This window comes from Acinonyx jubatus, chromosome A3 (assembly GCF_027475565.1).
Source record: "Acinonyx jubatus isolate Ajub_Pintada_27869175 chromosome A3, VMU_Ajub_asm_v1.0, whole genome shotgun sequence".
Classification (NCBI taxonomy): Eukaryota; Metazoa; Chordata; class Mammalia; order Carnivora; family Felidae; genus Acinonyx; species Acinonyx jubatus.
Genome location: NC_069388.1, coordinates 25,708,140 through 25,736,139, shown reverse-complemented (window position 1 = coordinate 25,736,139; position 28,000 = coordinate 25,708,140). Strand labels below are relative to the sequence as shown.

The 28,000-nt window shown below is 59.1% G+C and overlaps 1 protein-coding gene across 2 annotated transcripts in view; it reads right to left on the bottom strand.

Annotated features, from left to right (window-relative positions):
* Positions 1–27,255, bottom strand: part of NOL4L (nucleolar protein 4 like) — a 125,566-nt gene extending 98,311 nt beyond the window's left edge. For both annotated transcript variants that reach the window (XR_008289148.1, XM_027069835.2), the window contains exon 1: positions 26,825–27,255. Coding sequence is in view for 1 of the 2 variants with exons in the window: in XM_027069835.2 (XP_026925636.1) it covers positions 26,825–27,145 (321 nt within the window). In the remaining variant the exon portion in view is untranslated. The remainder of the gene's footprint in view (positions 1–26,824) is intronic.
* Between the last annotated feature and the right edge of the window lie 745 nt (positions 27,256–28,000).

The following is a 28,000-nucleotide window of genomic DNA, read 5'->3' as shown; positions in this document are numbered from 1 at the left end:
CGTGACCGTATGGAGACAGGGTCTTTAAAGAAGTAGTTAAGTTAAATGAGGTTATTAGGGTGGGCCCTAGTCCAATACGACTGGTGTCCTTTTAAGAAGAGGAGCCTGGGACACAGAGACATAGGGAGGGAGGCCCAGGTAAAGACACAGAGAGAAGACAGCCACTTGCAAGCCGAGGAGGGAAACCACAGAAGAAACCAACCTCCAACAAAGCAGCCTTCGATGCACCGCCTCCAGAACCGTGAGAAAATAAACCTCTGTTGTTTGAGCCCTCAGTCTGCAGTATGTGACTATGCAGCCCGAGCAAATGACTGGGGCACCTCAGAGAAGCCCTCCCCGACGCCCTAAGCCTACGTCGGGCCCTTGTGAGCACCACTGCCTTCATGGCACCTCTCACAATGGCCACGCTGTTTACTTGTGCGACTATTTAGTCAGTAGCCATCTCTTCCGGTAGATGGTGACCCTCACGAGGGTGCCGACGGGGTCAGCCATGCCCCCCTGCTCCGCCAGGGTCCAGCACAGTGCCTGCACACAGTAGGTGCTCCATAAACAGGTGCTGAGGGAATAAGGGATAAGCAAAGCTCCGTGGCCCTGGGGAGTTCTCTTGCCCCCCCCCCCCCCTTTGTGCCCGTTTCCCTGATCATGAAACAGCAAATCCAAGGCTTCTGGAACTTTTAAACTTCATTCCCCCTCTGAAGCAAATATTAATTTGTGGAGTGGGGGTCTGCCCTGAGGCCCCTCTGCTCTGCCAGGCTTGGTTCTGCCCAGCAACTTTAAATCAAATCCTCGCTGGAAAAGGGTAAAATTAATTCGCAGAGTCTCCAGAAGGTTCCTCACCCTCCGCTACCTGTCCCCCTGTCTCCTTGAACCCCGTTCTTCCTTGCTCCTCAGTTCTGGTGCTGCCTGAATCTGGCCACCTCCCTGGGGTACATCCAAAAACTTCACTCCCCCAAAACCTCACCCCTGGAGAACCTGGAGACGTGAACTGGAGGCTCAGAAAGGGAAAGACAGTGGCCCAAAGTCACACAGCCAAGCAGGGACTGGTGCATCTGTGAATCTCTGCTGAGGGCCCAGTCCCATCTCACAGGGCATCAGCCATGGTATCTGCCCACAAAAGTGTCCTCAGCCCTGGGGAAACTGCCCTGCCCCCTCCCCTCCATTCACCCCACCCAGCAGATCTGCTCTGGACTGAGAAGAGACTGGCCAGAGCCAACCTCAGGCACAGCAGATGTCCTGGGGCACAGAGAGAACGCGGCCTGCCCAAGCCCACACAGTCAGGAAAGAGTGGGGCCAGATCTGGGTTGTGTAATATTGATCCCGCCCCTGCTGTAGGACAGAGCAGGGAATCTTAGGACTTGGGCAGTCCTGAGTTCAAATCTAGCCATGTGGTCTTAGGCAAGGGACTCCATGGCTCTGGGATGTTTTTCCTCAACTGTAACGTTGGGATTCATGGCATCTACCTGGTGGGATATGAGGAAGGTTCAGGGAAAAGATGTTAAGGTTAACATTCATTCATGCGTGTCAACTTTAAAGGTGAAGAAGCCATTAACCCAGAGCCTGTCTACCACTCAAAGTGGGGTCCACCCACTCAGTCCACTCCGTAAAGTGGGGTCCACCCTCACCCCCCACCCCCTGCCCCCAATGATGGGCCCCCTCGCTGCTGAGCTGCCCTGTGGTCCCATCTGCGGGGTCACGGCACCGACTCTCTTCGTTCCTCGGTTTGTGGACAGTGCTGAAGGTATTCAGGGTAGCCAGTTAGAACTTCCTTAACTTCTCCTTGGTGTCTACTTACTGCTTCTACAGAGACACCCTCTGAAAGTAGGACCCTGGGCCTCCTCTGCAGGGACTTCGGGAGCAACCCAGCCAGCTTCCCAAATCTTCCCATTTGGGCATGCCCAGTGCTCGGGCAGTGACAGGATCAGGGGAGGCTCTGCTCCCTACCAAGCTCTGTGACCTCTGGCAATCCCTGAACGACTGACAGGGAGCAAACTCTTGACATGGACCAGTTCTCTCTAGCTCTAGAAACAGGCTCTGTACATAAGCATTTGCCTCTGTATGTATCAGCTGGCTCTGGAAAGACAACGGGCTGGTCACAGCCGTGCCTTGGGAGAGGGGAACTGGGCAACCGGGGAAAGAAAAGGGGCAGGAAGGGAATTTTTACCGTAACTTTTAAAATGGTCAAGTTTCAAATCATGTGAATGCACTGTGTATTTAAACGAAATTACAAATATAACAGAATCTAGGATTCAGCACCCCAAGTTTGCACGGGCCTCTGCCATTACTGCAGGTAACTGACAACCGGCCAGAGAGGAGTGGCTGATACACAGTGAGCTGAGAGGGGTCATTTCACCTTACGGGCCTCGGTGTCTCCTCGGGATCGAGGTAGCTATTGAAAGCCATGCCATAATCTAACCCCATCTTGCTCTCGAGATCAGCTCTGGGGGGCGGGCGAGAACCAGTCTATCATGGGAGCCATGGGCTGAGGGGATGAGCTCGTGAAAGCCCAAATGGCCCAGCACTGTGAACGGGACTATCAGGGACATCACCCAGGCAGCCCCCTTGTTTTACTGATGGGGAAACTGAGTCACGGAGCTGGAAAGGGACTATGTGCCTAGATGACACCACCAAACTGGGCATAACACCACCCCACAGCCCAGCACCACGTGTCTCCTGACAGAGGCATTTGGAGGGGGCTCCGTCTATACTAAAATCGACCCTGCCCCCTCAAGAGGCCACATGGGCAGGTGGAGAATCTGGCCGTACACGGCTCCTTCTGCAGCCCAGGGAGGCTGGAGGGTCGGCTGCACTAGGCCTGGCTGGGCCTTGCAGGCTGCAGTATGGAGTCTGGTCTTTGTCCTAAGAGCCCCCGGGGAGCCACTGAAGGGTTTTAGGCTAGGAACTGATGCTCTCTGATTTATGTTTCAGAAGATTGCTCTGGCTGCTGGGTGGAGAATGGACTAGAGGGGCAAGAGAAGGAGCAGGAGACTGATGCACAAGCCGACGCAGCCTGGGCCAGACACGGAGCAGTGGGAGAGCTTGAATGGGTCCAAGGAAGGTGAGCTGATCGCAAATGGCAAAAGTATATTTGCCCCTGGGTTGTAAGTTCCCCGGCCCCGGACATGTTTAACTGAGCCCAGGCCACAGCATGATAGAGCTATTATAGTAGGGACTTGATAAGTTGGACCATAATGCCAAGATTCCAGGTCACCTCCTCCAGGAAGCCATCCCTGACTTCGAAGGCTGTGTCAGCAGCCCCGAAGCATCCCATATCACAGCACTAATTATCCTGGGACACAATCACTGGTTTCCAGATCTCTGTGCCCTTTCCCACCAAGAAGGCAGGGGCTACTTTGCTTCTCTCTGGATTCCCAGTCCTCAGCAAAGAGCCTGGCACACAGTAGGACCTCATATGTCACTCCCCCTCCCTTTCTTTCCCTTGTCTCCCCAATACCCCTTCTCTCAGGTCTTTCATCTGGGTATCCTTAGTGTCCAGCCCAGATGCTGGCACACAGTAGGTGCTTGGTAAATGTTGCTCTTTTTTTTTAAGATTTTATTTTTAAGTGATCTCCACACTCAACGCAGGACTCGAACTTATTACAACCCCACAAGTAAGAGTCACATGCTTTACCAACTGAGCCAGCCAGGTGCCCCTCAGTAAACATTTCCTGAAATGGATCATCTCTCCAGCAGATGTAACACACAGTAGGAGTTAAATGTTCAGCCCCTTCCTCTTAAGGGCAGCCTCTTCCTTCTTTGTTCAATACTGCACTGCTCTAAGTACTTGAGGTAGGACTATTAGCTTTATTTTGCAGATGAGCTAATGGAGGCCTAGAAAGGTGTGGGGATCTGCTAGAGCCACACAGCTGTCCAACAGCAGAGCAGGGATTTGAACCCAGGCTGTCAGGCTCCAGGACCGTACCGTGTGGTCTCATTCTGAGGGCCCAGCACTCCACTGTTCCTGGCACATATGAGGTGCTGAGATGTGTCTGTAGCGGACCTCAGAAGGACACAGTCATCCCCAAACCAGCTGCTATAGAGAGCTGCAGCGTGATCCCACTCTCCTCCCAGGCTTGTGTCTCCCTCCCGCCCAAGTGGGCCAGGCCATCCCTGGGGGCTGCTGCCAGCCCAGGCCTGTCCAGGCCCCACCGCCCACGCGGCCTTCCCTGAGCCGCCAGCAGGCCGGCAACGTGGCCTGCCCCAGGGGACTGAGCCTGGGCCGCAGGGCAGCCCAGACAAAGGCCGGCAGCGTGCCCAATCCCCTGGCACTTGGTCTGCCGCCTCCTCCTCCTCCTCCTCCTCCTCTCTCTCTCTCTCTCTCTCTCTCTCTCTCTCTGTGTCTCTCTCTCCCTCTCCAGGGCCCAGGTTGGGGGCACTGGCAGAGGTTATTTTCAAAAAGGAGGTGGAAGGAAGGATGAGGGACTGGACTGGACAGCCCTAAGGGCAGAGGCTGGAGCAATCAGAACAATGGTCCGGGAACAGGGCAGTCCTGCAGGGCTGAGCCGCCCAGAGATCAGGTGGGTGGGGGGCTGGCACCCAGCAGGCGCCAACCGAGGTTTGCTGAATAATGGGTACAGAGTACTGTCAGGATCGGGCCCTGGCCACACAGCAGCACTGAGCCTTCCAACCAGACGGGGCTTCAGGCTTCTACCAAAGAGAGCAGGTATCAAACTATGAATTCTCTCCCCAGTTTAGCTGGGAGGAAACTGAGGTTCAGAGAGGCAAAGTGACTTGCCCAAGGTCATAGTTGCAAGTGGGGCAAATGTGAGCCCCACCCAGGTCCATGTGATGCCAATAGACCTTATGCTTCCCACTGCCCTTATTGTCTCTTTACAAATAACAATAAAAACAGGGGGCGCCTGCGTGGCTCAGTCGGTCAGGCGTCCAACTTGGGATCAGATCATGATCTCACAGTTCCTGAGTTTGAGCCCCCACGGGCCTCTGTGCTGACAGCTCGGAGGCTGGAGCCTGCTTCGGATTCGGTCTCCTCCCCCCTTTCGGCCCCTCCCCCCTTCGCACTCGGTCTCTGTCTCTCTCTCAAAAATAAATAAACATTAAAAAAAGACAATAAAGGGGGGCCTGGGTGGCTCAGTTGGTTGAGCGTCCAACTTTGGCTCAGGTCATAATCTCACAGTTCATGAATTTGAGCCCCTCATCAGGCTCTGTGCTGACAGCTTGGAGCCTGGAGCCTGCTTCTGATTCTTGTGTCTCCCTCTCTCTCTCTGTTCCTCCCCCGCTCATGCTCGCACACTCTCTCTCTCTCTCTCTCTCTCTCAAAAATAAACATTAAATTTTTTTTTAAAAAACAATAAAAATAGAAACAATAATTACTATTTCCTGAGCATTTAATATGTGCCAGGCACTGTGGCTAGGGCATTCCCTATATTGAATCATTTAATCCTCATAACAACTCTATGAGGTAAGAGCTATTATTACGCCCATTTTACACATAAAGAAAATGAGGCCCAGCAAGGTAAAGTAATGTGACCAAAATCAAACAGCCAGGATGTGGTGGAGTGGGGTTTCAATCCAGCCATCTGGAGCCTGCACACTAAACACCGTTCCATTCCGGATGGATGGATGGATGGATGGATGGATGGATGGATGGAGCACCTAATGGATAGGAGCTCTGCTTTGTGCACCAGGCCTGCAGCTGGACACCCAGTAGGTGCTTGGCTAGCAGTTGCCATGACAACGCTGTGCTTTCTCCTGCAGCCCCTGTAGAAGGGGCCTCGTGTCCCCAGCAGAACTGGAGCTTGGGGGCCATGGGCCCCGTGCCCGGGCTGCCGGGGCGGCCCGAGCTCCCTCACTGAGCTGAGCTGCGGCATGACGGATGCGCCCGCCGCCGCGGGGAGCCCGGGGTAGAGCAGTTGCCTGGAAACAGGCTGCTCTGGCGGCCCACACTCAGACCTTTGTCACCATCTCAAGGACCTTTTATTCCTCCTCCTTTCTCGCTGGAGCCAGACCCGGCACACAGGTGAGAAGCTGCAGCCAATGACACCCACACAGGGGACCCACGAGGGGCCCACGGCTCCAGGTGGGGGAGAGGGAGGCAGACGCAGGAGAGACAGGGGAGGCCAGAGGCCGAGCCAAGGTGGGGGAAATGGTGCTCCGCAGGCGGCCCAGCCACGGCCTGGAAAAATCCTGATGCTGGGATGATTCTCTTACTGGCTTTATTTCTCCCAGTTTCTCTGACAAGAAATGAGCTTTAGTCCTTTTTCTTGCGGCGCAATACTGGAAACATTAGCTTTTGGAACTGAGGGTGGTACCAGAAGAGATCTGGGCAGAGCTGAGCCTCTGGGGAGGGGGGCGTGCCCAGGGCAGGCGGACAGGTGTAGTGCCCCCCACAGAGCAGGTGCTAATTGGCCCTTGTGCTGGTGGGCCGGAGAGGGGATTAGTGGGGCCCAAGGGAACTGGCTGCGTACTGAGCCACACCCAGCCAAGGCCCCCGCCTGGGGACAGGGTGTGGAAGGGCTAAGAGCAAGCGCTGGGGGGCCAGACCAGTCTGGTCTCAGGTCCCAGCTCTGTCCCTTAAGCGAGTCATTTCTCTGTGCCTCAGTTTCCTCCTAAGTGAATGGGGACGGCCTGCCTAGAAGGGCCGTCATGAGAATGAAATGATATATTCCTTACAAGACACCCAGCATAGAGTGAGCGCTCCACGAAAGATCACGGGTGCCTTCTGAGGAGGACCGGAGGGTGCCCAGACCCAGCCGTGTCACAGGGATGATCTCAGTCTCCCCCCAGGCACTCGTGGAGGCAGGTCTACAGCCTACTCACTGGACACACACAGTGCTCAAGCTCCAGGAGCGATGCGGGGTTTGCCTGGGTCGGACACCGAGGGAGGAAAGACGCCAGGCTGACCCCGTCAGGTTCCCAGGTGGCACAACCACCATCTTAACCTCCCCAACGAATGGGGCTGCAGCTAGACTTGGAACATCAGATCTCAAGCCTCCTGCCCCAAACCTTCCTTGGCCCTCCATGGCCCGGATGGAAGCCAGGCGTATTTGCTGGGCATCAGAGGCCTCAGCGAGGTGGCCCTGTTCACTGCAGCTTTGAGCAGTGCTTCGCGCCTCTGCAAGGCTATCTCCTCTGCCCAGGACACCCACCCTCTGCTTAGCTCCAAGATGAGTTGAGCCTTGGCTCTAGGATTCACTATTTCCGAAAGCCTTCCCAACATGGCATTCTTCAGACCAAGCCAGGGGCCCCTTGTCCTGTGCTGGGAGACCCTCTATGAACCTCCACCCACAGCCCTGAAAGATGTCCTCTCTGGACTCCAGGCCAGGGGGAAGAACGCACCTGGCCTGACATCCGAGTCCTAGCGGGCAGAGGCCACCTCCCGAGTCTCTGCCCCACCTCAACAGGCCACAGCTACCTGGTGGCAGCCTCTGTCCTGGGCCGTCCGCCTCATAGTCTTGGCCCCTGAGCAGACCTCTCATTTGTGCTGTCCTCCTGCGCTAGGCCCCGCCTCATACATACGGCCCCGCCACACAGGCACAGCCTGCCACACTGCCCTCCCCGTGCTGCCCAGCAGCCTCCTGTCCCTCCAAGTCCACTTCAGACCCTCCCTCCTCTGGAGCCTTTTCCTGACCACCCAAACCACAGGCAGTCCTTCCATCTGCTTTTCCTGCCTCCCTTCTGTGTGCTCCTGAGGCAAAAGGAGCTAAGACAGGAGGCAGGGGGAGGGAGGGAGAAGAGGGGGAAGAGGAGAGAGGGGAAGAAGCTCCACATGTATCAGCACCTACAGGCCCTACACTAGGCACGTGACCACACAGTATCTCAATTATTTCATTGCATCACTTAGAGGAGCGAAATGAAGTTCAGGCTCAGGGAGACTAAGCCTCTCGATCGCCTGAGGGCCCGAGGCCTAGCTGGGCTTCTCCTGCTGCCTATGAAGCTAGGGTGGCCCTACAGGGTCCCCAGGGGGTTGTCACGGGCTTACATTCCTTGTGTTCTCTCACCTGAGCCAGCACAGACCCAAGGCCGTGGAGTGGTGACAGCAATAACGGTAATAATACTGCCCGCTGATAACGACACCGTTCAGGTGCCAGTCTCCAAACCCACACAGTCCTACAGTTAAAGGTGAGGAAACTGCCGCCCAGAGAGGCAAAACAACTTAGCCGAGGTCACACAGCTAAAAAGTCACAGGGCCGGGATCTGAACCTCATGGCTGAAAGGCCGTGACGTCCCAGAGCCCAGGACATTGCTGGGTCTCCCAGCTGAGCCGGCACCAGCTGTAGGCAGCTGTAGCCCCAATTCTGGCCACCAGGCCCTGAGCCTGTCCCTCGTGGCCACCCGCTAATTAGCCAGGCGGCTTCTGCTTGCTCAGTGGCTGCTTTGGATAATTCTCCCAGGGAAGGCCGAGCTTGCAGGAGCAGGAAAGGTAATTGCTAATTTGCACGAGAGGAGACAAAGGGGACAAAGGCGCCCTTGGCCGCCCAGCGCAGCCTGAGCGGGTCCCACATCCTCCACCTCACCCACTACCCACCGGGACAGACTCCCGGGACGTGTCTGTCCGCAGGACACATCCACACAGCCCCCAGCCAGGCTGGGTCACTGGACCAAGCCCCAGGAAGAGCCAAAGAGTGTAACGGCCCCTGGCCTCCTGTCGAGCCCTGCAGGGAAGGGGTAGACAGGGAGCTCAGTGATTTCAAAACAAACGACCCCTGTAAGTGTTCCTCCATTTTCTGGGCACTCTGTACTGCTGCCCATGAACCTCACAACAGCCTGGGGGTGGTACTCCTCTCGGCTCCGTTTCCAGGTGAGAAAACTGATGCCCTGGGAGTGGTAGTGACTGCCCAAGGCCACCCCGCTAAGAGGTGAGGGAGGCAGGAGGCGCCCTCCGCTGTGCCCTCAATGGGGACTGTCCAGTTCCCCTCTCCCATTTTGCAGCTGAAGAAATGGAGGGCTGGAGTCTACGTTACAGAAGAAGTACAGGCTCTGGAGTCCCTGCTCTGCTCTCACGGCCTGTGTGCTTCAGGACATAACCTTGCCTCATCGTGCCTCAGTTTCTTTGTCTAGAAAATGGGCCTAGAAACCCCCGAGTTGTGTGGGCACTGAGGAAAGGCACGGGGGCCTTAAAGGCGCTGAATACAGAGGGGCTCCCTGACCTCTCCTTCAGAGGGTCACACGGTCTGTCTAGTGCCCACAGCGGGCTGGTGCAGGGTGGCGCTAGAACCCGGGGCCCGTGAGATGAGGGTTGGGGCTGCAGCAACGGAGGAGCAGAAACTGGTGGGCAGAGTCCCCTGTCAAGGGCTAGGCGGCTCACTCGCGGCCAGGAAGGTGGGCCAAGGGACGAAGGGGCCCCTGCACAGAGCCGGCCTGCTGGTACCTGGCTGAGCCATGGCAAGCTCCCTGGGAGGAACGGCCTGGGCTGGGGCTAGGTCGGGAGCCACTCCAAAGCAGGGCTCCCCATGCCAGCCCGGCTTGCACTCCCTGCAGCTCAGCTTCCTCATTCATGATGCTCCACCCCCCACCCCCCAGAGCTGTCCTGAGGCGTTGATCTGGACGCGCGATAAGGCACCGGCCAGGCTGCTGGGAGACCAGTCTGGGGACCCAGCCCTCCCTGCCCAGCAAGGCCAGACACCGGATGGACAAACAGGCCGAGTGGACAATCACATGAGCTCAGACCTCTTCCTCTTCTTGGGGACCCCAGACTCCGCCTGCCTGCGGCCTGAGCTTCCCCACGCTCCGGGCCTTTCGACACCCTTACAACAGACCTCCTGACCCACCAAGCCATGCCTTACAAAACCTGCTCGGGGACCACAAATCTGAAAGTCGCTATTATTTCGTGGTCCCAGTGATAGGTAAGCACGTGTACACGCACGCTCATCATGCTCGTGGGGTCAGGCGCGGGCTCTGGACAATCTCCACTCCCCTGGATCCCCAGGGTTCCCTGAGCCAGAAGACCCACATTTTAGCTTTCTATCGGCCCTGCCTCACCGTGGCCCTGGGATCGCCCCTTCTAGGCCTCAGTTTACCCCTTTATAAGTTGGGACTATTCCTTCTGCCCCCTCTTCCTCATGGAGTTCTTAGAAGACTCAAGTGACAGGACAGATTCCAACAATGGTGAACATAGTTCAAAGTCATACACATGTTAAGTTCTGGTTTTAAACATTTACTGAGCTCCTCCCACAGGCAGGCACACAGCTGGGCACTTACACACATGCTTTCTGGGATGTCTCCCGTCTCCCATCCCATCAGCCCTGTTATACAAGCATCATATCACCATTCTGTAGATGACGCGGAGACTCCGAAGATGATTTTCCTGAGGTCACATAGCCAGAGAGGGGTGGGCCCAGGACTCAAGCTCAGGGCCATCTGAGAGTCAGCCACACGGAGTGAGGAGTTAAGACAATAGTGTTCTCTTTTCCAAGGACCCATGGGTCTTAAAATCCACCCTACAGGTTGAACAAATGGGTATCAAGGCCCCTCTCACTAGCTCTCACTGGGACAGGCTATGAGAGCTCAGAAATAATTCTGTTCTGGGGACTAAGGTCCTGAGGGATACACTGTGGTCTTTTGACTCCCAAATACAAGGAGTGGGGGTAGCTGGGGACAATGGCCTCCTGGCCTTTCCTCAAACCCACTTGACATACTCCTGCCTCAGGGCCTTTGCACTTACTGTTCCCTCTACCTGGAATGTTTTTCCCCCAGATACCTGCATAACTTGCTCCCGCACCTCCTTCAGGGCTTTGCTCAGAATGTCACCTACTCAGTGAGGCTCTCTCTGACACCCTGATTAGAATTCTAACACCTCCCTCCCCAGCACCTCTGATCCTCCTAACTCCGCTTGGTTTTTCTCTACAGCGCTTAGCTGCATCTGACAAGCTGGGGAGCTTTCCTCGTTTATCATGTGGTGTCAGCCCCCACTAGGCTGTCAGCTCTCTGAGGGCAGAGATTTTCATTTGCATCTCCAGAGCATGGCACACCGCCTGGCACAGCAGTCGTTGCATAGGTATTTGAACAACTGAAGAAAACTGAGGCTCAGAGAGGGACAGCATTGGGCCCCAGGCCACACAGGGAGCACAGAGGGGCCTGTGTAGGGGAAGCAGCAAGGGGAGGGGGGCGGTATGTACAATGTGTCTATCCAAGAGACCCCGGCTCCCTGCCTGCACCCTCCACATCTCAGATCCCAGAGGCAGGATTCAGAATAGAACCTTCGCTGCCTTCTTGACTCCCGATTTAGGGAACGGGGTCCCCCTGAAAACATCAACTGCTACAGTGAGGCTGGTGGTTCCTTGCCTTTCCAGTGGCCTCCTTGGGAGACAGTTCTCCCCTTTCACATACAGGGTGCTGGGGGCAGAGGAGGGAGGGCACCACTCGCTCAAGGTTGCTGGAGCAAAGCCAGACTTCAAGCCCTGCTCAGGCAAGTCAGGCTCACGTACCTTCCCCCGTGTGGGCCCCGTGCTGGGTGCTGGGTCCAGGAGGCGAGGAAGGGACCCGCCTGTGGCTAAGGGAGGGAGCTGCCTGCTGGAAGTGGCAGGTAGCCATAGCTGGGAGCAGCTGCTGGTCAGTCAGCCTGCCTGGGCTCACATCCGGGTGCCGCCCTTTGCTCACAGCAGGCCTCGGGCAAGTTGCGTAAGATCTCTGCCTCGCAGGGCTGTTTCAGGAGCCCAGTGTGCAAACACACAGGAAGCACTTAGTGCAGGCCGGCACCTAGTGGGCACTCCATAAATGTGTGCTGACACACCTCCAACCACACTATCCCCATCTCACCCTCATTACCACTACCCCTGCCATCACCACCATCACCACCATCACCACCATCATCATCATATCACCGTCACCACAACCGCCTGTCCCCTGCGATGCATCCTGAGCCCTACCAGGGCGGGACACACATCTGTGGGGCTCACCACCGTACCCCAGGAGGCTCTCTCCAAGTTGTTGAACGAACTCATGAGTGAATGGATGAATGAATGATGAATTGGCTTTTATGGAGGACAAAGCAGCTGACACGAGGAGGAGGAGACAGACCCATTCCTGTAGCCCCTCTCCAGCCCACCCACCCCCCCCTCGCCCCCTTGTGTCTGTAGCTTCTGCTCCCGTTTAGGCCATTGTGCCCTAGAACCCAGAGCCATCCTAGGCCTGAAACTTCAGTCTCTGCTCTGCACACACCAGACCAGACTCGGCTCCCTAAATGCCTCCCTCCCCATGGTCCCCTGTTCTGCAATGTCCAATAGTTCCCGCTGCCTGAGATCTGGCCTTCTGGGGTCCCATTAAGGGACCGGCCACCAAGCTACATCACCCCAGCCCCAGACCTCCCATCAAAACAGATCTCTCCCCCTCTTCCCACAGCTGTGTCTCTGTTCCACCTGGGCTTCTCAACATGGCCAGGAGCGAGTCCAAATGTCTCTGTGACCTCCTGCTGACCCTGCCAGCCTCCTCTGGCTCCCTCAGCCCTAAGACTGGAGGAGCCTGCTTGTCAGGCAGGTCAGACGGCCCTAGACGGGACCCTGACCATCGCACCAGCCCTCATGTCAGCCCCGCAACAGCCCTGGTCCTTTCGTTCTGCAGAGGAGGCAACTGAGGCACAAAATGGAGAATGAAAAGGTTTGAGACATTTGTTTAACAAATATTTACTGAGTGCTGACTAGGCACCAGGTGCTAAAAACACAGCAGTGAGCAAGATAGCCGATATCCCGGTCCTCACAAAGCCCAAGAGGAACTCACACACAAAGACGGCACTGGCCAGAGGTTAATAAAGGCTCCAAAGTTAGAGGAAGGGGCAGAGAACATGGGGACAAAAGGCATTTTGGAAAGGCAGTCAGGGAGGGCCTCACTGCAGAGGTGACAATGTAGCAGGGCCCAGTGAGGGCTGGGGGAGCAGCCTGGGGGACAGTGTGGCTAAAGGTAGTGAGCAGGAGCCCACAGGTAGAGAGAGGGGCCACAGCTGGGCCTGGTGGGTCCTGGTGTCCTTTGCTCAGAGGCTGATGGGGACCCACAAGAAGGTTTTAGCAGAGAAGCAACATGGTCGAGTTTGCCTTTTTAACACAGCCATTTAGCTATTGTGTGAAGAGGGAGGAAATAGGGGGAAGGACAATGAGCTAGTGCTGGGGACCGGGTGACAAGAACTGGGGTGGGGGGTAGAAATGGCCCTGCGCTCCCCACAACCCCCAGAGGTTACCTCCCTGGGAAAGGGGGACCCAGAGGAGCCAGACATGGGGATGGCAGGGCTAGCTTGGGGCCATCAGGCAGAAGCAGCCCCCGTAAGCCCAGCAAGCCTGGTACAACAGGGCCAGGGGTTGCCTGAGCCAACCAGCTGGATGGCACATCAGGCCCTAGGCTGCCCCTGGCCACCAGCCCGTGTGGGTACCTGGGACTCCCAGCTCTGGGAGGGCAAGGATCATGTCTGTCCCGTTCACCACTCCCAACACGTAGTAGGTGCTTAGTAAATTTTTGAATGAATGGATCGGTGAGTGAATGGATTGCCTGCAGCCCTGTACTGTTTGCCAGTGGTTTCTCGTATTAGGCTGAGTTCCTAATCGTAACCGCCGCTGATCTCAGAGCTTTGCTGCGAGCCAGCCCCCACCCCCCAGCTCAGCCTCTTATGCTGCATCCAACACAGCAGGTTCTATTGTTATGTCCGTTTTACAGAGGAAGAAACCGAGGCCCAGGGAGGTTAATCAATTCCCCCAAGGTCACTCAGCTAGCAAACAGCACAACTAGGATTTGAACCCAGGACTGGGTTATCCTCAGCTACATGTTAATACCTCCTATCTGGGGATCTTATAAATGACACCATCAGCTCAACTGTAAATCCCCTGAGGGCAGGGGCCCCACGAACAGACTCAAGGCCCTGTCACATCTGAAGGGTTGCCTTGGATCCCCACCACAGGCTGAACTGCCATCCTGATAAGGAGCCGGGAACTTTTTCAGCAACGGTAGGGCTGAGCAGTGGCAGAGGAGGGAGGCAGGATCACCATCTTCTGAGCCTGGACAAGGGCTCTCTCCACAGCCTACCTCATCCTTCCCCTCCCCACCGCCACTTCATGTCCCCAGGACAGGAACGGGGGATCGAGTCCCCAGGCCCCCAGCCCTGGATGAGACAAGTGGCTAGTTCCTGGGGTCCAGTCAATGTCAGAAACCCCTCCGCATCAGAGGCCTTTCTGAAGACCCAGGGCCATTGGGCTGGCCTCTCACCTCTGCCTCTTGCCTAAAAGGGCAGAAGCCATGAAAACTGAGCTTCAGGACCTGCAAGGGAAGCGGGGCGTTAAAACCACACGCATGGCGTGCACGGCTATGGGCACGCCACAGTGATCCCAGCCACGGCGGCAGCAGCAGTAGGGACGGTCGGCACTCATGGAGCCCTCGGCCACGGGCCCACCTCAGCTAGGCTCGAAGAGCCCTGAGTCTCACAACAGTCCAGAGAAGCAGGCCCTCATATTACCTCCATTTTAGGTGTAGAAACTCAGGCACAGAGAGATTGAGTAAGTTGCCCAAGTCACACAGCAAGTGCATAGTGGATTCAGGATTCAAACCCAGGCAGCCCAGCTCAGAGCCAAGTATACCGGGGAGAACACTTAGGGGACTGGATCCCTCTGGGCAGGGAACTAGGTGGCGTGCGATGGGGTGGGCCGGGCACTTTGTACCCCCTTGGTGGCTGCTGTTTTGTGGTTGTTGCTTTAAGTCACGTATGCACATTACCTCGAAAACATACTTCTCTTGCACCCCTTTGTCCACAGCACGCTTTCCGCTGTCCCGGGAGGACATCTCCCATTTCTTGACTCACCTCCTCGTAAGAGCCTCCCTTAGTTCCTCCCTAGTCTCCATTGACCCCCCCTCCGTGTCACCCAGATTAGGCACTGGCCATCCACCTCCTCCCGGGGCTGCTGGTGGCTGCCTGTGACGCTGGCATTGAGCTCTGCCTTGCCTCGTGCTGGTGGGCACAAGGCTCCCCCTGGGTCAGCTGCAGTGCAGCATGCCGGCCGACCCGCTTGCTATGTGGCCCCATGCCATAACCTGGCTCTCCCTGAACCAAATAATCCCTCGGTGACCCTGAGAGTCAACCCTACCAGTAGATCCTGTTTGCACCTAAACAGCGCGTCCCAGGGTCAGCACACTCTGCCAGACAGTCTCACGGCCGCCTCTCCGTCCCGGGAAGGGGCACTGGGCAAGCCTGTGGAATACCACAGGGACCCCAGGATCTGAGACTTGTTGTCAAGAGGCTGAGTGATATGGGGAGCTGAGGACACAACAACCTCACCAGCTCAAGTCCCTGCTCTGCCTCTTATCAGCTGTGTGGCCTCGGGCCCGTTACTCAACCTCTCTGAGCCTCAACGTCCTCATCAGCAAGAGGAGGATCACAAAGGGAGCCACGTTTGGACAATCCCATGGAGTCATGTGCAGACGGTGCTTAACAGAGTGCCTGGCTCTTCGTAAGCGGGCCACAAATACTAGCTGTGTCACGACTGTCATTGTTTTTGCTCAGCGGCAGACGGTCCCTGCGTCCTTCGTGTATTCCAAACTATCCTCACAACTCTGAAAGGTGGTCGATATTAGTATCCCCATTTTATACACGTGGAAACAGAGGCTCAGAGAGGAGGGCGGGGTGTGTCTGAGGCTGCACAGCTGGTTGGTAAGGCAGGATTCGAACCCAGGGCTCTCTGGCCCAGGGAGCATGCTCACTCTCAGCCCCAAAGTGGGCAGCCTGGACCCGGTGAAGCCCACTGCCTCTCCCGTACCTCTCCGCTCTAGCTTCTCCCGGCCCTGCCCCAGACCCCGTGTCCCAGGTCCAACTGGCCCCAGCCACACTGCAGGTATAAGAGACAAAAGCTTCTATTTCCTGTGCTGAGCACCTGACATGGAGTCTCTCTGCACCTCCCCACGGCAACCCCGTGAGAGCAGTCATACACTGGGCCCATTTTACAGAGGAGGAAATTAAGGCTCAAAGAGGGAAAGGGACTTGTTTCAAGGCCGCCCAGCTGGTGAGTCACAGAGCTCAGTTCAAACCTGGGGCCAGTCTGTGCTCCAAAGCCCCACTCAGCAGCACCGCTTCACCGAGTCTCATCACAGGCTCTGGGGTTATTGATTCAATCACAACCAGAATCCTAATTATAGCTCCCTTTCATCGAGGGCTCCACTATGTCCACACCCCGGGATAGTTGCTTCTGTATCAGACAACAGAGTTTAGAAGGGAGATATAAGTGAAGCCACGGCTGTCATCACCCCATCCTGCAGATGAGGAAACTTAGGCTCAGAGAGGGGAAGTGACTCGCCCAAGGCTACACAGCGGTGAATGGCGGAGCCTGGACTCAGCCCCTGCCTCCACATGCCCCACTCCTCCTGTGACTTGCAGGGGCCTTACATTCAACATAAAACCCTCTGCCCCAGCCCACTCCTGTCCCAGCTCCAGAGCTCCCAGAGAGGCCCCCCCCCGTCCACGGCCTTCCCAGAAGGAACCCTCTGAGGTGCGAGAGCTCTCGTCTCTCTTCCCCTTGGCCTGGGCATTTCCTACTGCCCCACAAAGTGCTTCTTAACCATCCGTGCTATGTGGTTTGGGGGTCTTTGCACTGGGAAGAGGGGTCTTCCAAGGGCCCTGGAGTTGGAGCGGCAGGCCCTGCTCTGTGGCCTGCCTGCCAGGCTTGGCTTTAGGACATCTGCCCAGCTACTCCACAGGATGTGGGTTATCAGCCACTTCTACACAAGGGGGGCAAGAGATCGGAGCAGGCAAGCCGTTTGCCCAGAACCAGAAGCTGGCAGCGGAGCTGGGATCCAAACTCAGGTCTATTGTTGGCCATGTTACTCTCTGGTCTTCCCTGTTTTCGCTCTATCCGTAGACAGCCCCTATTGCCTGGGCAGATGCCTCTCCCTGTCCCTAGGAAAATGACAACGCCGCTATTTAAGCATTTCACGTGATTCCCTCCCCGGGTTTTCCCAACAAACCTGTTGGAGGGAGGGGCAATCATCAGACCCGTTTTTCAGGTGGAAAACTGCAGCAGCAAGAGGTTACTTAGCTAGTCGCCCGCACAGGCTCTGCCTGGGTTTGCTAACCTGTAGAATGGGGTCATAACCGCCTCCCAGGGTGGCTGAGGACCGCGCAAGACTGTGGAAGCCAGGGGCTCTTGGAGACACGCCCTCAGGACGCTTGGAGATGAGGCCCCAGTGCGCTTTTCTCCACCCGCCAGCATCCAGTCAGGGCCTGGCCTGCCAAAGGAAGGGCCCCAGGTCTCCTTGAACATTTTCTCAGCCCGGGGATGCCGAGAAAACGATGAGTCATCCACCCAAGCATAGGCCTCCCAGGAGCCTGCAGTCGGGTCCCAGCCGGGGCGCGGGAGGTTCCAAGCTGGGAAGGGGGCCCCGTGGACACGATGACTCCCGAGCTGGCCCCCGGAGCCCTGAGTCACCAGCTCCCCACAGCCCCCCACTGCCACATGCTGCTGGCCTTAAGGACAGCTCCCGGACTCCACCCACTGGCCCCTGAGCCTTCACCCCAGATCTGTACATCTGTCCACATTCCTGGTGTCTTAACCTCCCCTGCTTCCATGGAAGAAAACTGGGTCAACCCTGACCTTCGAACAACCCTTGCTCCCCACCTTCCCTGTCACTCGGTCCCAGTCACTCCACGTCTTGTCCTACGGGGGAGGCAACCCCTCTTCTTCGTCCCAGGCTGGCCTTCCCTCTCTGCACCTCACAACTCCTTCACCTCCTGTTTCCTTCCCCGACATGGAATATGTCTCCCTCCTGCCCGGCATTCCGAGGGTTCCTTCTAGAACCCAAATCTGACCTTATCTCCCCCTCCGCTAAAGTCCCCTCCTGTGGACTCCTGGCTTTCCGTCACGATGACACAAGGAGATAAGGATACACCAGCTCCTCTGAGTGGCTTTCCAGATCCTTCTCTCCCATCTGGCTCCAAGTGATTTCACCAGCTCATCCCCTCAGGACCCCACAGCGGTTCTCGAGCTGATCTGACCATTTGCCCACCCCCACCCCATGTGCAATGTTCTGCGGAGCACGCTGCTCCAGGAACGTGGCCCCAGTCGCCTCCGTCCACGGCCTGCGCTAACCTGTGAAAACCTGCCCCACCTCCAAGCTCTTGCTCGCATTCCCACCCCCTGGAATGAGCTCCTTCGTGTTCTGCTCTTGCTGAAAAATGTGTTCGGGCCCTCCAGGTCCAGCTCAAATGTCGTCTTCCTGAGGACTCCCTGGACTCTCTCGGGCAGGAGGGACGGTCTGGGCCTGGGGGCTCCCGAGGCCCTCCGAGCGCAGAAGCCATGCTCTGCTGCCCCCCACAGCGGGCAGTCCCTTTGGGCAGGGGCTATTCTATGTCCTGTGGACACAGCAGCGAACCAAACAGGCTGGTCTGCCCTGGCAGAGCTCACAGCCTTGTGGGGAGACAGGTACTAAACCTATAAACTAAAAAACATACCTAATGTCAGGGGCAGGGGGGATAAGAGCTATAGAAAAAGATTAAATAGAAACGGGGGGGTGAGAGGGCCGCCTGGGTGGCTCAGCTGGTTATGCGTCCGACTTCGACTCAGGTCGTGATCTCAGGGGTTTATGAGTTCGAACCCCACATGGGACTCTGCGCAGACAGGGCAGATCCTGCTTGAGGTTCTCTCTCTCCCTCTCTCTGCCCCTCCCCCACACTCATTCTCTCTCTCTCTCTCTCTCTCTCTCTCTCAAAATAAATATAAACTTAAAAAAAAGAAAAAAAAGAAAGGGGTGAGAAAAGGGTCCAAGGGACCTAAAATGGTAAAACAGTCCTGACTAGGTGATTGGGGAGGGCCTCTCTGAGGAGGTGGCATTTGAGCAGAGACCCAAAAGAGGAGAGGAACCAGCCACGTAGAGATATGGGAGAAGAGTATTCCAGGCTGGGGGGAGACAGCCAGTGCAAGGGCCCTGGGGCAGGATTGTGTTTGGTAGTGTTTGGAAGAGCAAAGCGGTCGCTGTGGCTGAGACCCAATGGGCAAGGGGAGAGTGGAGTGAGGTGAGGGCAGCAGGCAGCTGGGGCAGATCATACAGGGCCTTGGAGGCTTCAGGAGAGACTCTGGCTCCCGCTTTGAGTGAGACGGTAGTCTTGGAGGGTTCTGAGCAGAGGCAGGTGAGAATCTGATTTCCTTTCTGCAAAGTTTTCTCTGGCTGCGTGAGCCAGAGGGGCTACGGGGGGGTGGGGGGGGGGTGGTCAGAGTGGATGCAGTGGGGAGGCTGGAGGGAGTGGAGGTGGTGAGAAGGTAAAACCTGAGATGCATTTGCAAGGTCAAACCAACAGAATTTGCAAATGAGTTGGATGGGGAAGGAGGAGCAGGAAGAGAGGAGTCCTCAGTGGAGTGTGGGAGCAGGGGCGGGATGGGGCTGCCCAGACGGGGACAGCAAGAGAGCAAGTGAAGGGTGAGTGAATGAATGTGCGACCAGCCAGGTTTGGGTGCCTGCCTGTTCACCCCCAGCTCTGGCACTCTCTGGGACCTTGATCTCGTTCTGTCCACTCTCAGCCTTAGTTTCCCCCCTTCCCAGGCTGGTGAGAGGACTGGATGCTGAGGGAGTGGATGACTTCGTGGGGAGAAGGGTCAGGTCTGGAGCAACAGTTGAGGTGAGGGGGTGGGGAAGCCAGCGGGGAGGGGAGGGGTGCCATCTGTCTCCCACTAGGCTGGGTCTGGGCAGGTGGGGAGATGCCTCGAGCTCTGAGAAGCTTTTGTGGCTTGCCATCAGACGAGGGGGCACCATGAGCCTGGGGTGCAGAGAGGTGGAGAGCTACGGCCCCTGTGGACCCCTGCCTCCACGCCCTGTAGCTTTTAGGGTCAGATAGCCATGGAACCCAAGCCCTGCCACTGCCTCACAGGGGGACTCGGAACGTTCCCTGGCCTCCCTGATGTCAGGTTCTCACCCACTTCACAGAGTCTAGGGACAATTAAGTGAAATAAAGTATCTGGCACATGGCAGGGGCTAGAAAACCCAGGAGATGTGCTCAGACCCCTGCCCAAGCAGCCTCACTGTGTTCTAAGATTCCAGAGCCGACCCAAGTCGAACAGGACGGGAGCAGGGGTGGGGATGCGGGGTTGAAAGGAGAAGGCCTCCAGAATGCTCATCCTACTACCTTTCTACCCGGGAGATGCCTACAGGCCTTGGTAGAGTCCCCACCCTCACCCCTCTATGCCCCTCTCCTTGACCTCTGGGACCCAGCACCCAGCACCCAGCACCAGGAAGGGACTCAGGGGCAGGAGGGACCAAAAGAGCAGTCCCTGTGTAATAACTAGGGAAACGGAGGCTCAGAGCAGGGCAGGAGCCGGCCAGAGCAGAGAGACCCTGAGCTTTTAAGTCCCCAGGCCTGGGGGTTCGTTCCACGCCTATGCCCCTCATCAAGGCTCTTCCGGTGTTCTGTGCAATTCAATACACTAACCAACCCCGAACGGCACTGGAGACATAGAAATGACTCAGATACAATCTCCAGGGAACTAACAGTTACTGCCCACCAACTATGTGACAGGGATTTGGCTGGCTGCTTTATCTCCACTGTTCCATCTAATATCCATGACATCTTTCATCACCATCCCCATTTTCTGGATGAGGAAACTGAGGCCCGGTGAGATCACAGAGCACCTAACATTTCCTAAGATATGCACATTCTTCAGGTTCTGCATTGATTCATGCATTAATCTTCATACCAGTGCTATGAGGGAGACAGAATTATCAGCTCCATTTTGCAGATGAGAAAACTAAGGCCAAATTGGTGAAAGGGCAGAGCTGGTATCTGAATCCAGGGGCCTGGGTCTTGAAACCCCAGGCCCTTCCCCTCCCGTGTATGTCAGGGTGGGGTAGGGGCAGAAAGTGGACTCAGGAGTCCTTGTTCTAGTAGGCTGAGCCCTCTCTCCCAGAAGGGCATACCCACCCTCCACGGTGCTTGAGGAAGGCTGGAAACAGGGAGGTGCCTTGGCCACCGTCATGGGGACAGGGACAAGGCATCATTTCTCCTGTCCACTGCCTCCCTCACACTTCACTTCCACAGCTGCTGAGACTCCGGGGGCAGTGGGGGCCAGGACGGCAGCTTGGGCCGATTCTGTTATGATGAAGGACACCCCTGTCAGCACTGCACTGCCAGACTGATGGGGTTTCTTCCACAGGAGCTTGAACATGTGTGCACGCACACACTCACACTCGTGCTCTGCCAATGCCTACACCCCAGGTGCTTGCACATCTGCCAACACAGACGCCCACGGTCACACACACTCACAAGCACTCAGTCTCCCCTCCACCTGTACACGCGCGCGCGCACACACACACACACACACACACACACACACACACACTGCCCCGGGCACACGAGCATCCCCAGCCTGCACATGGACAAGCACACTCACACCCACACAGTCACACTGCCACACACACACACACACACACACACACACACACACACAGCCTCCTCATGCACACACACGCTCTACCCCATGAGCACACACGCACCTGTGCACAACACTCAATCATTTCCACAATCTCTAAGTGGAGAGCTGGCTTGGAGAAGCCCAAGTTGGCCTGGGGCTGAGTCAAGCTCTCGACCTTCGTCCCTGGGCAGCCCCAGACACAGGCTGCCCACCCCCCAGTCTTTCCAGTAGCATTTTTAGAGTCCCAGATGGGCCTCCTGACTTTCAGACACCCCAGGACAAGAAGGCAGTCTTTGGGGCCATGCCAGGTTTTAGCCAAGGAAGAAAGGGGTATCCTGTCCTCATGCCCAGCAGAGAGTGACCCAGGACCTGGAGGGGAGACCCCAGGAAGGCAGAGCCTGATCCTCCAGCATCACCCAGGCTCCAAAATGAGCCCCCAGAGTGCCTGAGACCACATTTGCCCAAATCACCGAGGCTTAATTGACAAAATTGCCCACTTCTGACACTCAGGAGAAATCTGAACAGGGCCCACACCAGATGCCATTGTCAACCTTCTCCTCAAAAGTCCCCCAGGACCCAGGCCTCCTCCCTTCTTCTCACCCCTTCTCCGTCCTAGTGAGCCCCAGGAAAGTCCCCTGACACCTCGTGTGGAGCCAGTCCTGCCTCAAGCACTAGCCTGTGACATCTTGAACAGAGGGATTCTCATAAACTATAATTCAGATTAAGGTGTAATGGACTGAAAGCTTGTCACGAAGGGACCTGTGCTTTCCAATGAATCAGGCTGCAAGACCCCTCAGATGAGGTAAGAACGGAGATGTGTGCAAGCAGTCCCCAAGCTCAGGGCCTGCCCCTGTCAGCAGCATGGCGCTAAGGAAGTTCTGAACCTTGCTGAGCCTCAGTTCACTTATCTGAAGGATAGCGAAAATAACGTCATTGACCCCCGGGGGCCATCCTGGGAATCTGACAAATTAGTGTGTGTCAGCACCCCAGCACAGTGACAGGCACATAGTAGGTGACTCAGAAATGGTCAGTGTGGTGATAACTTGGAGAAAAGCAAGAAACATCGAGGAATTCAAGCGAAGGTCATGGCGTATATTACACTGTGCGAAGTCAGAGGCCATTTCCCGCCCAGACCAGTGGCCGCAGGTGCCAAAGGTTTACACAAAAGCTCTGGGGAGAAAGACCGAAGACTGAGAAAACGCTCTCCACTAAATGAACGTTGTCTGCAAACTGGGAAAAGACCACCATTAGTCAATTTGGCCAGCGGAACACCTGGGGTCCGGCTCGCAAAAGCCTAATGTTGACAGTGGGGTTTGGCAAGCTGGCGTTTCCCCTCGGGGGAATGGGGCTCTAATGGGGGGATTCATGGCCTGTGATGGGCCCACAATGCCCCCTGCGGAGCACAGAAATCTGCATTCCAGTCCTGCCCCCTACCAATGGAAACCGCCTCTCTCGAGGCCTCAGTCTTCCCATCCGGAAAATGGTAGAGTTGAGCTGAGAACATCTATCTCCAAGGAGGTCCTGGGAGTTGACAGATGGCCCGGGGCCCTGCCCCAGTCATAACCTGTGGCCCTTGCAGGCCCCAGGGACAGCCCCACTCAAAGAGACCAGGGGAAAAGGAAAGGGGCTGGTTCACTTTGTGGTCGACACTGGAACGAATTTAGAGGGTCTCGCGTCCAAGGGGTTTGCTTCCCCTGCGTGACAGCGCACGGAGGCTGGAGCAGGCCAAACACAAGAAATAATAAATCCTAACCAGGCTCTGCCCAGTCAGGAGGCCCCGGCTGGCTCTTGTCATAAAAAGATCTTATCCCCAAGAGCGCCCCGTGCCGCTGGTGGAGGACTCCGCCCTCCTCCCCTCAGCCCTCAGCCCTCCGCCTCCACTTCTATTTCCTGTGACAACCTGCAAACTGAAGACCAACTTGCCTCTCCCCCGCGCCCAGGCTCTGGCTCGACCCCCGCCCCGCCCCGCCCCCGCCCGGGCCCCAGCTGCAGGAGGCCCCGGCACAGAGCAATTCCCCTCGCCCTCCTCTCCGCCCTGGGCCCGTCCGGACAGATTAAGCCTTTGTCACACACACCCAGAAAAGCTCAGGGCCAGATGGGACAGGACAAGTGGTGTCAGATCATCGACCCGCGGCCGGCCGGCCGGGACTAGGGAAGGGCCCGACCATAGCACCGCATATGGCTGTGGGAGGAGGAAAGGGGGCCCAGGGAGGGGGCAGCCAGAGAACAACATGGAAGAGAGATGACATACCATGGCCACCCTTGGGACCGCACACCGCGCCGGGGGCCCTTGTTCAGCTGCTGGACGACCCAACTCCCACACCCACTCTTGCCTGAAATCGGTCTGCCTGTCCGCCCTCCCTTGGTGGCTCCGTGCGCGGGCTTCTTTATCACATCCTTCGAGATGCCCACCTCCACCACCAGCTGGGCGCCCAGGAGCAGGCAGAGTCTGACCCGCCCCAACACCCAATACCAGGCCTGTGGGCACTGAACAAACGCCTCAGACGAAGGTTTAAGGCCCAATGACCTTCACAAAAACCCACCCAGGACAAAACTACAGGATGTCTCCCAACTGCCACCAGAGGCAATGGCAACTTTGTGTGTGTGTGTGTGTGTGTGTGTGTGTGTGTGTGTGTGTGTAGGCCAGTGAAGGTAGGGGATGTCCTTTGCATCTTTCAAAGAAGGTCCCATTCAGCCTCTCCCAGGAAGAGGCCATGGCTGGCCCAGAATTCCCAGCAGGATTTGTTCCTCTTAGATCAGTGAAAAGAAAAATGGAAATATAAAAATAATAATAACTGAGCCCCAGGAAGGTGCTTGGAGATGGAGGGGGGGCGGGGGGGGGGTTGGGGGGGTGGGGGGGTGGCAGGACCAGGGGCATCTCCTGCGGCTGGCTCCAGTTGGCTGGGCGAGCGGCAGGTAACTAACAGGCTCTCTAGGGACCAGCAGGCCAGGCAAGAAGGCACAGGGAGCTGGAGGGGCAGGCTGTCAGAGGAGGGTACATCTGTTCTGCTGTGTTCGTTGTCCCCCCTCCCTCCCCACCCCACCCCCCAGCCTGGGCAGGGAGACTTGGGTCCCCTTTCCCTGCCTCCCAGGCAGGTGGTCCCTTGGGGAAGGCTTATTATTGGTCTGGGAGTCAGGGTGGAGCCTCATGAGGCCCCTGATGCCAGGGGCAGACAAGGCAGGTCAGCATGGGCCTCATGAAGGGTCTGAAGAGACTAGCTGGGCTTCAAGGACCCGGAACCCAGGCCTAGCACTGAATTTCTGCGTGTGGCCTGCATGGGTGTGTGTGTGTGTGTGTGTGTGTGTGTGTGTGTGTGTGTGTTCGTTCGAAATCACCCCTGCTCTGCCTAGACAGCAGTATCGCTAAGAGGATAGGGAGACTGCCCCAGGATGCCCACTCCCTAGGGAAGAGGTAAACCCACGCAGAGAAGCAGTGAGCCAGCTGCCAACTCTGAGGGTCACCTGCCTCCCAACTTCAGGAGTGGGTAGAGTGGGGGACCCTGCTGCCCGCTAAGAAGATTGAGCCAAGACTCTCAGCTCCCTGGGGAGGGATAACCAGGATGGGGTAGGAGGTGCTAACTGGTCTGGATGGCTGAGGGCACTGTCGCAGGGTAGGGGGCACAGATCCAGTCAACCACCTGGTGGGCCACTGACCTGGAAAAACCACACTTAGATTGGGGACACTAGCCCAAGATGGGGGAGAACCCAAGGGGGTAAGGAAGGCAGGGTGGGGAAGACCGACCTACGCTGGGGAAAGGCACTGACCCATACTCCCCTTAAGGGAAGGTGGGCACTGATTTGGGCTGGGGGGGGGGGTTCCCTGCTTCCATCAGGGGAGGGGACAATGATCCAGACTCCCCGGGTTTGGGGGAGAGCACTGATTGGGGCTGGCGGGAGGGGGGGGGGTGTCCCTGGCTCGCGCAGGGTGGGACACTGCTCCAGCCTCCCCCTCCGGGAATCCCGCCCCGGCGCACCCCTCGGCCCGGCCCCATGCTTCGGGTCCGGCCGGAGGCGGCAGCGGCGCAGATGGGCTGCTGGCGGCCGCAGCGGCAGCGGCGCGGTTATCAGCGCTCCTCGCAGATGGGCCGCCCGCCCTCCGCGCTCACGGCTCCCCACTCCCCGCGGCCTGCAGCCCCGTCCCCTGGGCGCGGGGGGGAGGCGCCTCCGGATCCGCTCCCCGGCTCCCGCCTCCCTCCCTCGCGGCCCCCTCACCCCGCGGGCCGGGCCCGGGCGGCCGCCGGAGGGGGAGGGGGAGGGGACAAGTGCACTTTTCGTAACGACCGAATCAATTGTGTGTGAAGAGCCCGCTCCGGCCGGGGACGGGGCTGAGCGCGAGGCGGGCGGGCCGGACGGGGGAGGAGCGCAGAGGGGGGAGCGGGGGAGCGAGGGAGGGAGGGAGGCCGGCGCGGGGCGGCCCCGCTCGCTCGCTCGCTCGGGCCGGGCGAGGCCGGGGAGGGAGCGAGGGGGGCAGGGAGGGAGGCCGGCCGGGCCGGGCCGGGCCGGGGGCTGAACGCACTAATGGAGGGTCTCCACGACGGAAAGTTCAAAGCTCAGCAGCGCCCCGGGAGCAGCCGCCCCCCCCCAGCCCCCACCCGTTGCAGAACAATGAGGTCCCGGCGGGGGAGCCGCGGGGCCCGCGCCGCACGCCCTCTCCAGGGCGCCCCGGGCCGGAGGGGACGCCCCCGCCCGGCCGCCCGCCTCCTCCCTCCCGGCGGCTGCGGTTCCCCGCCCCCTCCCCCACGCCACCCCGCCCGGACCCGGCCGGCCCCGGGGACGGGGGAGGGGAGGGGATGGATAGGTCAGGCCGCCCCCGTCCCAGGGAGGGGGGGAGCTAGGGGCCCGGGGGGCGGAGGGGGCGCCCCACCCACCCGCGCGAGGCTGCTCCTGCGCCAGGCTGCGGCTCGGGCCGCCCCTCCCCGGGCCAGCCCCGGGTGGGGTCTGGGAGACAGTGCCCTGGAGGGCCCCCCCCCATCCTGGCGCTGGGGAGCCGAGTGGACTCCCCGTCCCGTGGCTGCCCCTGCCCCCCCTCCCGCAGCACCACCCTCCACACACACACACACACACACACACACACACACACACACACACACACACACACACACACACACCGCCCAGCCGGCCCGGGGGCGGGAGCGCGAGGCGCCCGGGACAGGCAGCCCCGGGGCGGGCGGGGGGTTGGGGGGAGGCTCGGGCTTCGGAGCAGCCGCCTGCTGGCGGGGGGAGGGGACGGGAGGACGGAACATGCTGGGGTGAGCAGCCCGGGACAGCCCGCTCGGCAGGGCCACGGCCCGGGCAGCGGCGCAGAGGGGGGCAGGGACGCCCCGAACCCGGAGCGCTGCCTGGGCGGGCCGGGGCAGGCGGGTGAGCAGAGACGCGTGCGCCCCGGGCGGGCCAGACCCACGGACAACCTCAGGGACACACGTTCGGACACACATCCACACCCCCACACCCCGCCCCCGCCCGCCCCAAGCCCCGCGGCGGGACCGGCCCGCGGCCGCCGCGCGCGCACTCACCGAGCCCGTCTTGACCGGCACATACACCACTTGGCCCATCTTGGGTTCCCGGCCGCTGCCCAGGCGGAAGCCCTTGGAGCGCACCCAGAACTGGAACTTGCCTTTCTCGCCGGCCGCCGGGCCGCTGCCCGCGCCGGTCCCGCCGCCGCCCTGCAGGACCTCGGCGATCCGCTGGTATTTGCTGCGTGTCACCGTCTTGGTTTTGGCCGAGTCGCCGTAGGTGCGCAGGCACCAGTCCCGGAACTGGCGGCCCAGCTCCGAGTCCCCGGGGCTGCGCTCGCGCTCCCAGCCCCCGCGCAGCAGCAGCGTCGGCTTCGGCATCCTCCCGCCGCGCCCGGCGCCCTCGGGGGCGGGCCGGCCGCCGGGCCGCCCGGTGCCGGGACTGGGCTGGGCTGGGCCGGGCCGGGCCGGGGCGCGCCGCGGCCCGGGCTGTCCCGCGGTGTGGCTCCGGCGCGGCTGCTTGATGGGCACGGGCGGCGGCCGGACGCGCGGGGCTGCGGCGCGCTCTGTCCTGCTCGGGCGGCGGCAGCGGCGGCGTTGGCGGCGGCGGCTCCGGCTCGCCTCCTGCTCCGCCTCCTCCTCCCCCCCGGCCGGGATGCGGGAGCGATGGAGGCAGCTCCGGGCCCGGAGGTGCAGAGGGGGCGGGCCGCCCCGCGGGCGGCCGGGGGAGGCGGGAGGCGGGGAGCGGCTCCGGGCGCGGGGAGCGAGACCGAGCCTGGGCGCGGGCGGCGGCGGCGGCTGTCAGCTCGCGCGGCTCATCCTGCTCCTGCTCAGGCTCCCGCTGCCGCTGCTCTTCCTCCTCCTCCTCCTCCTCCCGCGCCCGCCTCCACCACGCCGCGGGATCCCACCTGTTAGAGCGTCGCAGCCTTCGCCGCCGTCCCCCCCCACTCCCTCCCGCGCCCGCCCGCGGGGCCCAGACCCCGCCCCGGCCCGGCCCCTGGGGGCGCCGGGGCCGCCGCGCCCGTAGCCGCGGAGAGGGCAGGAGCCGCAGGCGCGCAGTGCCCAGCCCAGGGACCGAGTTCCTCTGTCCGGGCCTGGCCGGGAGCCTCGCAGGCCGCGCTCCGCCCGGACCCGGCGGTCTCGCAGGGAGTAGGGCGCAGACCCCGCCTGGCCACACGCGTCCCTGCCTCCCCGGGCGGCCCCGCCCGATTTTAGTCCAGCGCGGGCGGTACCGGG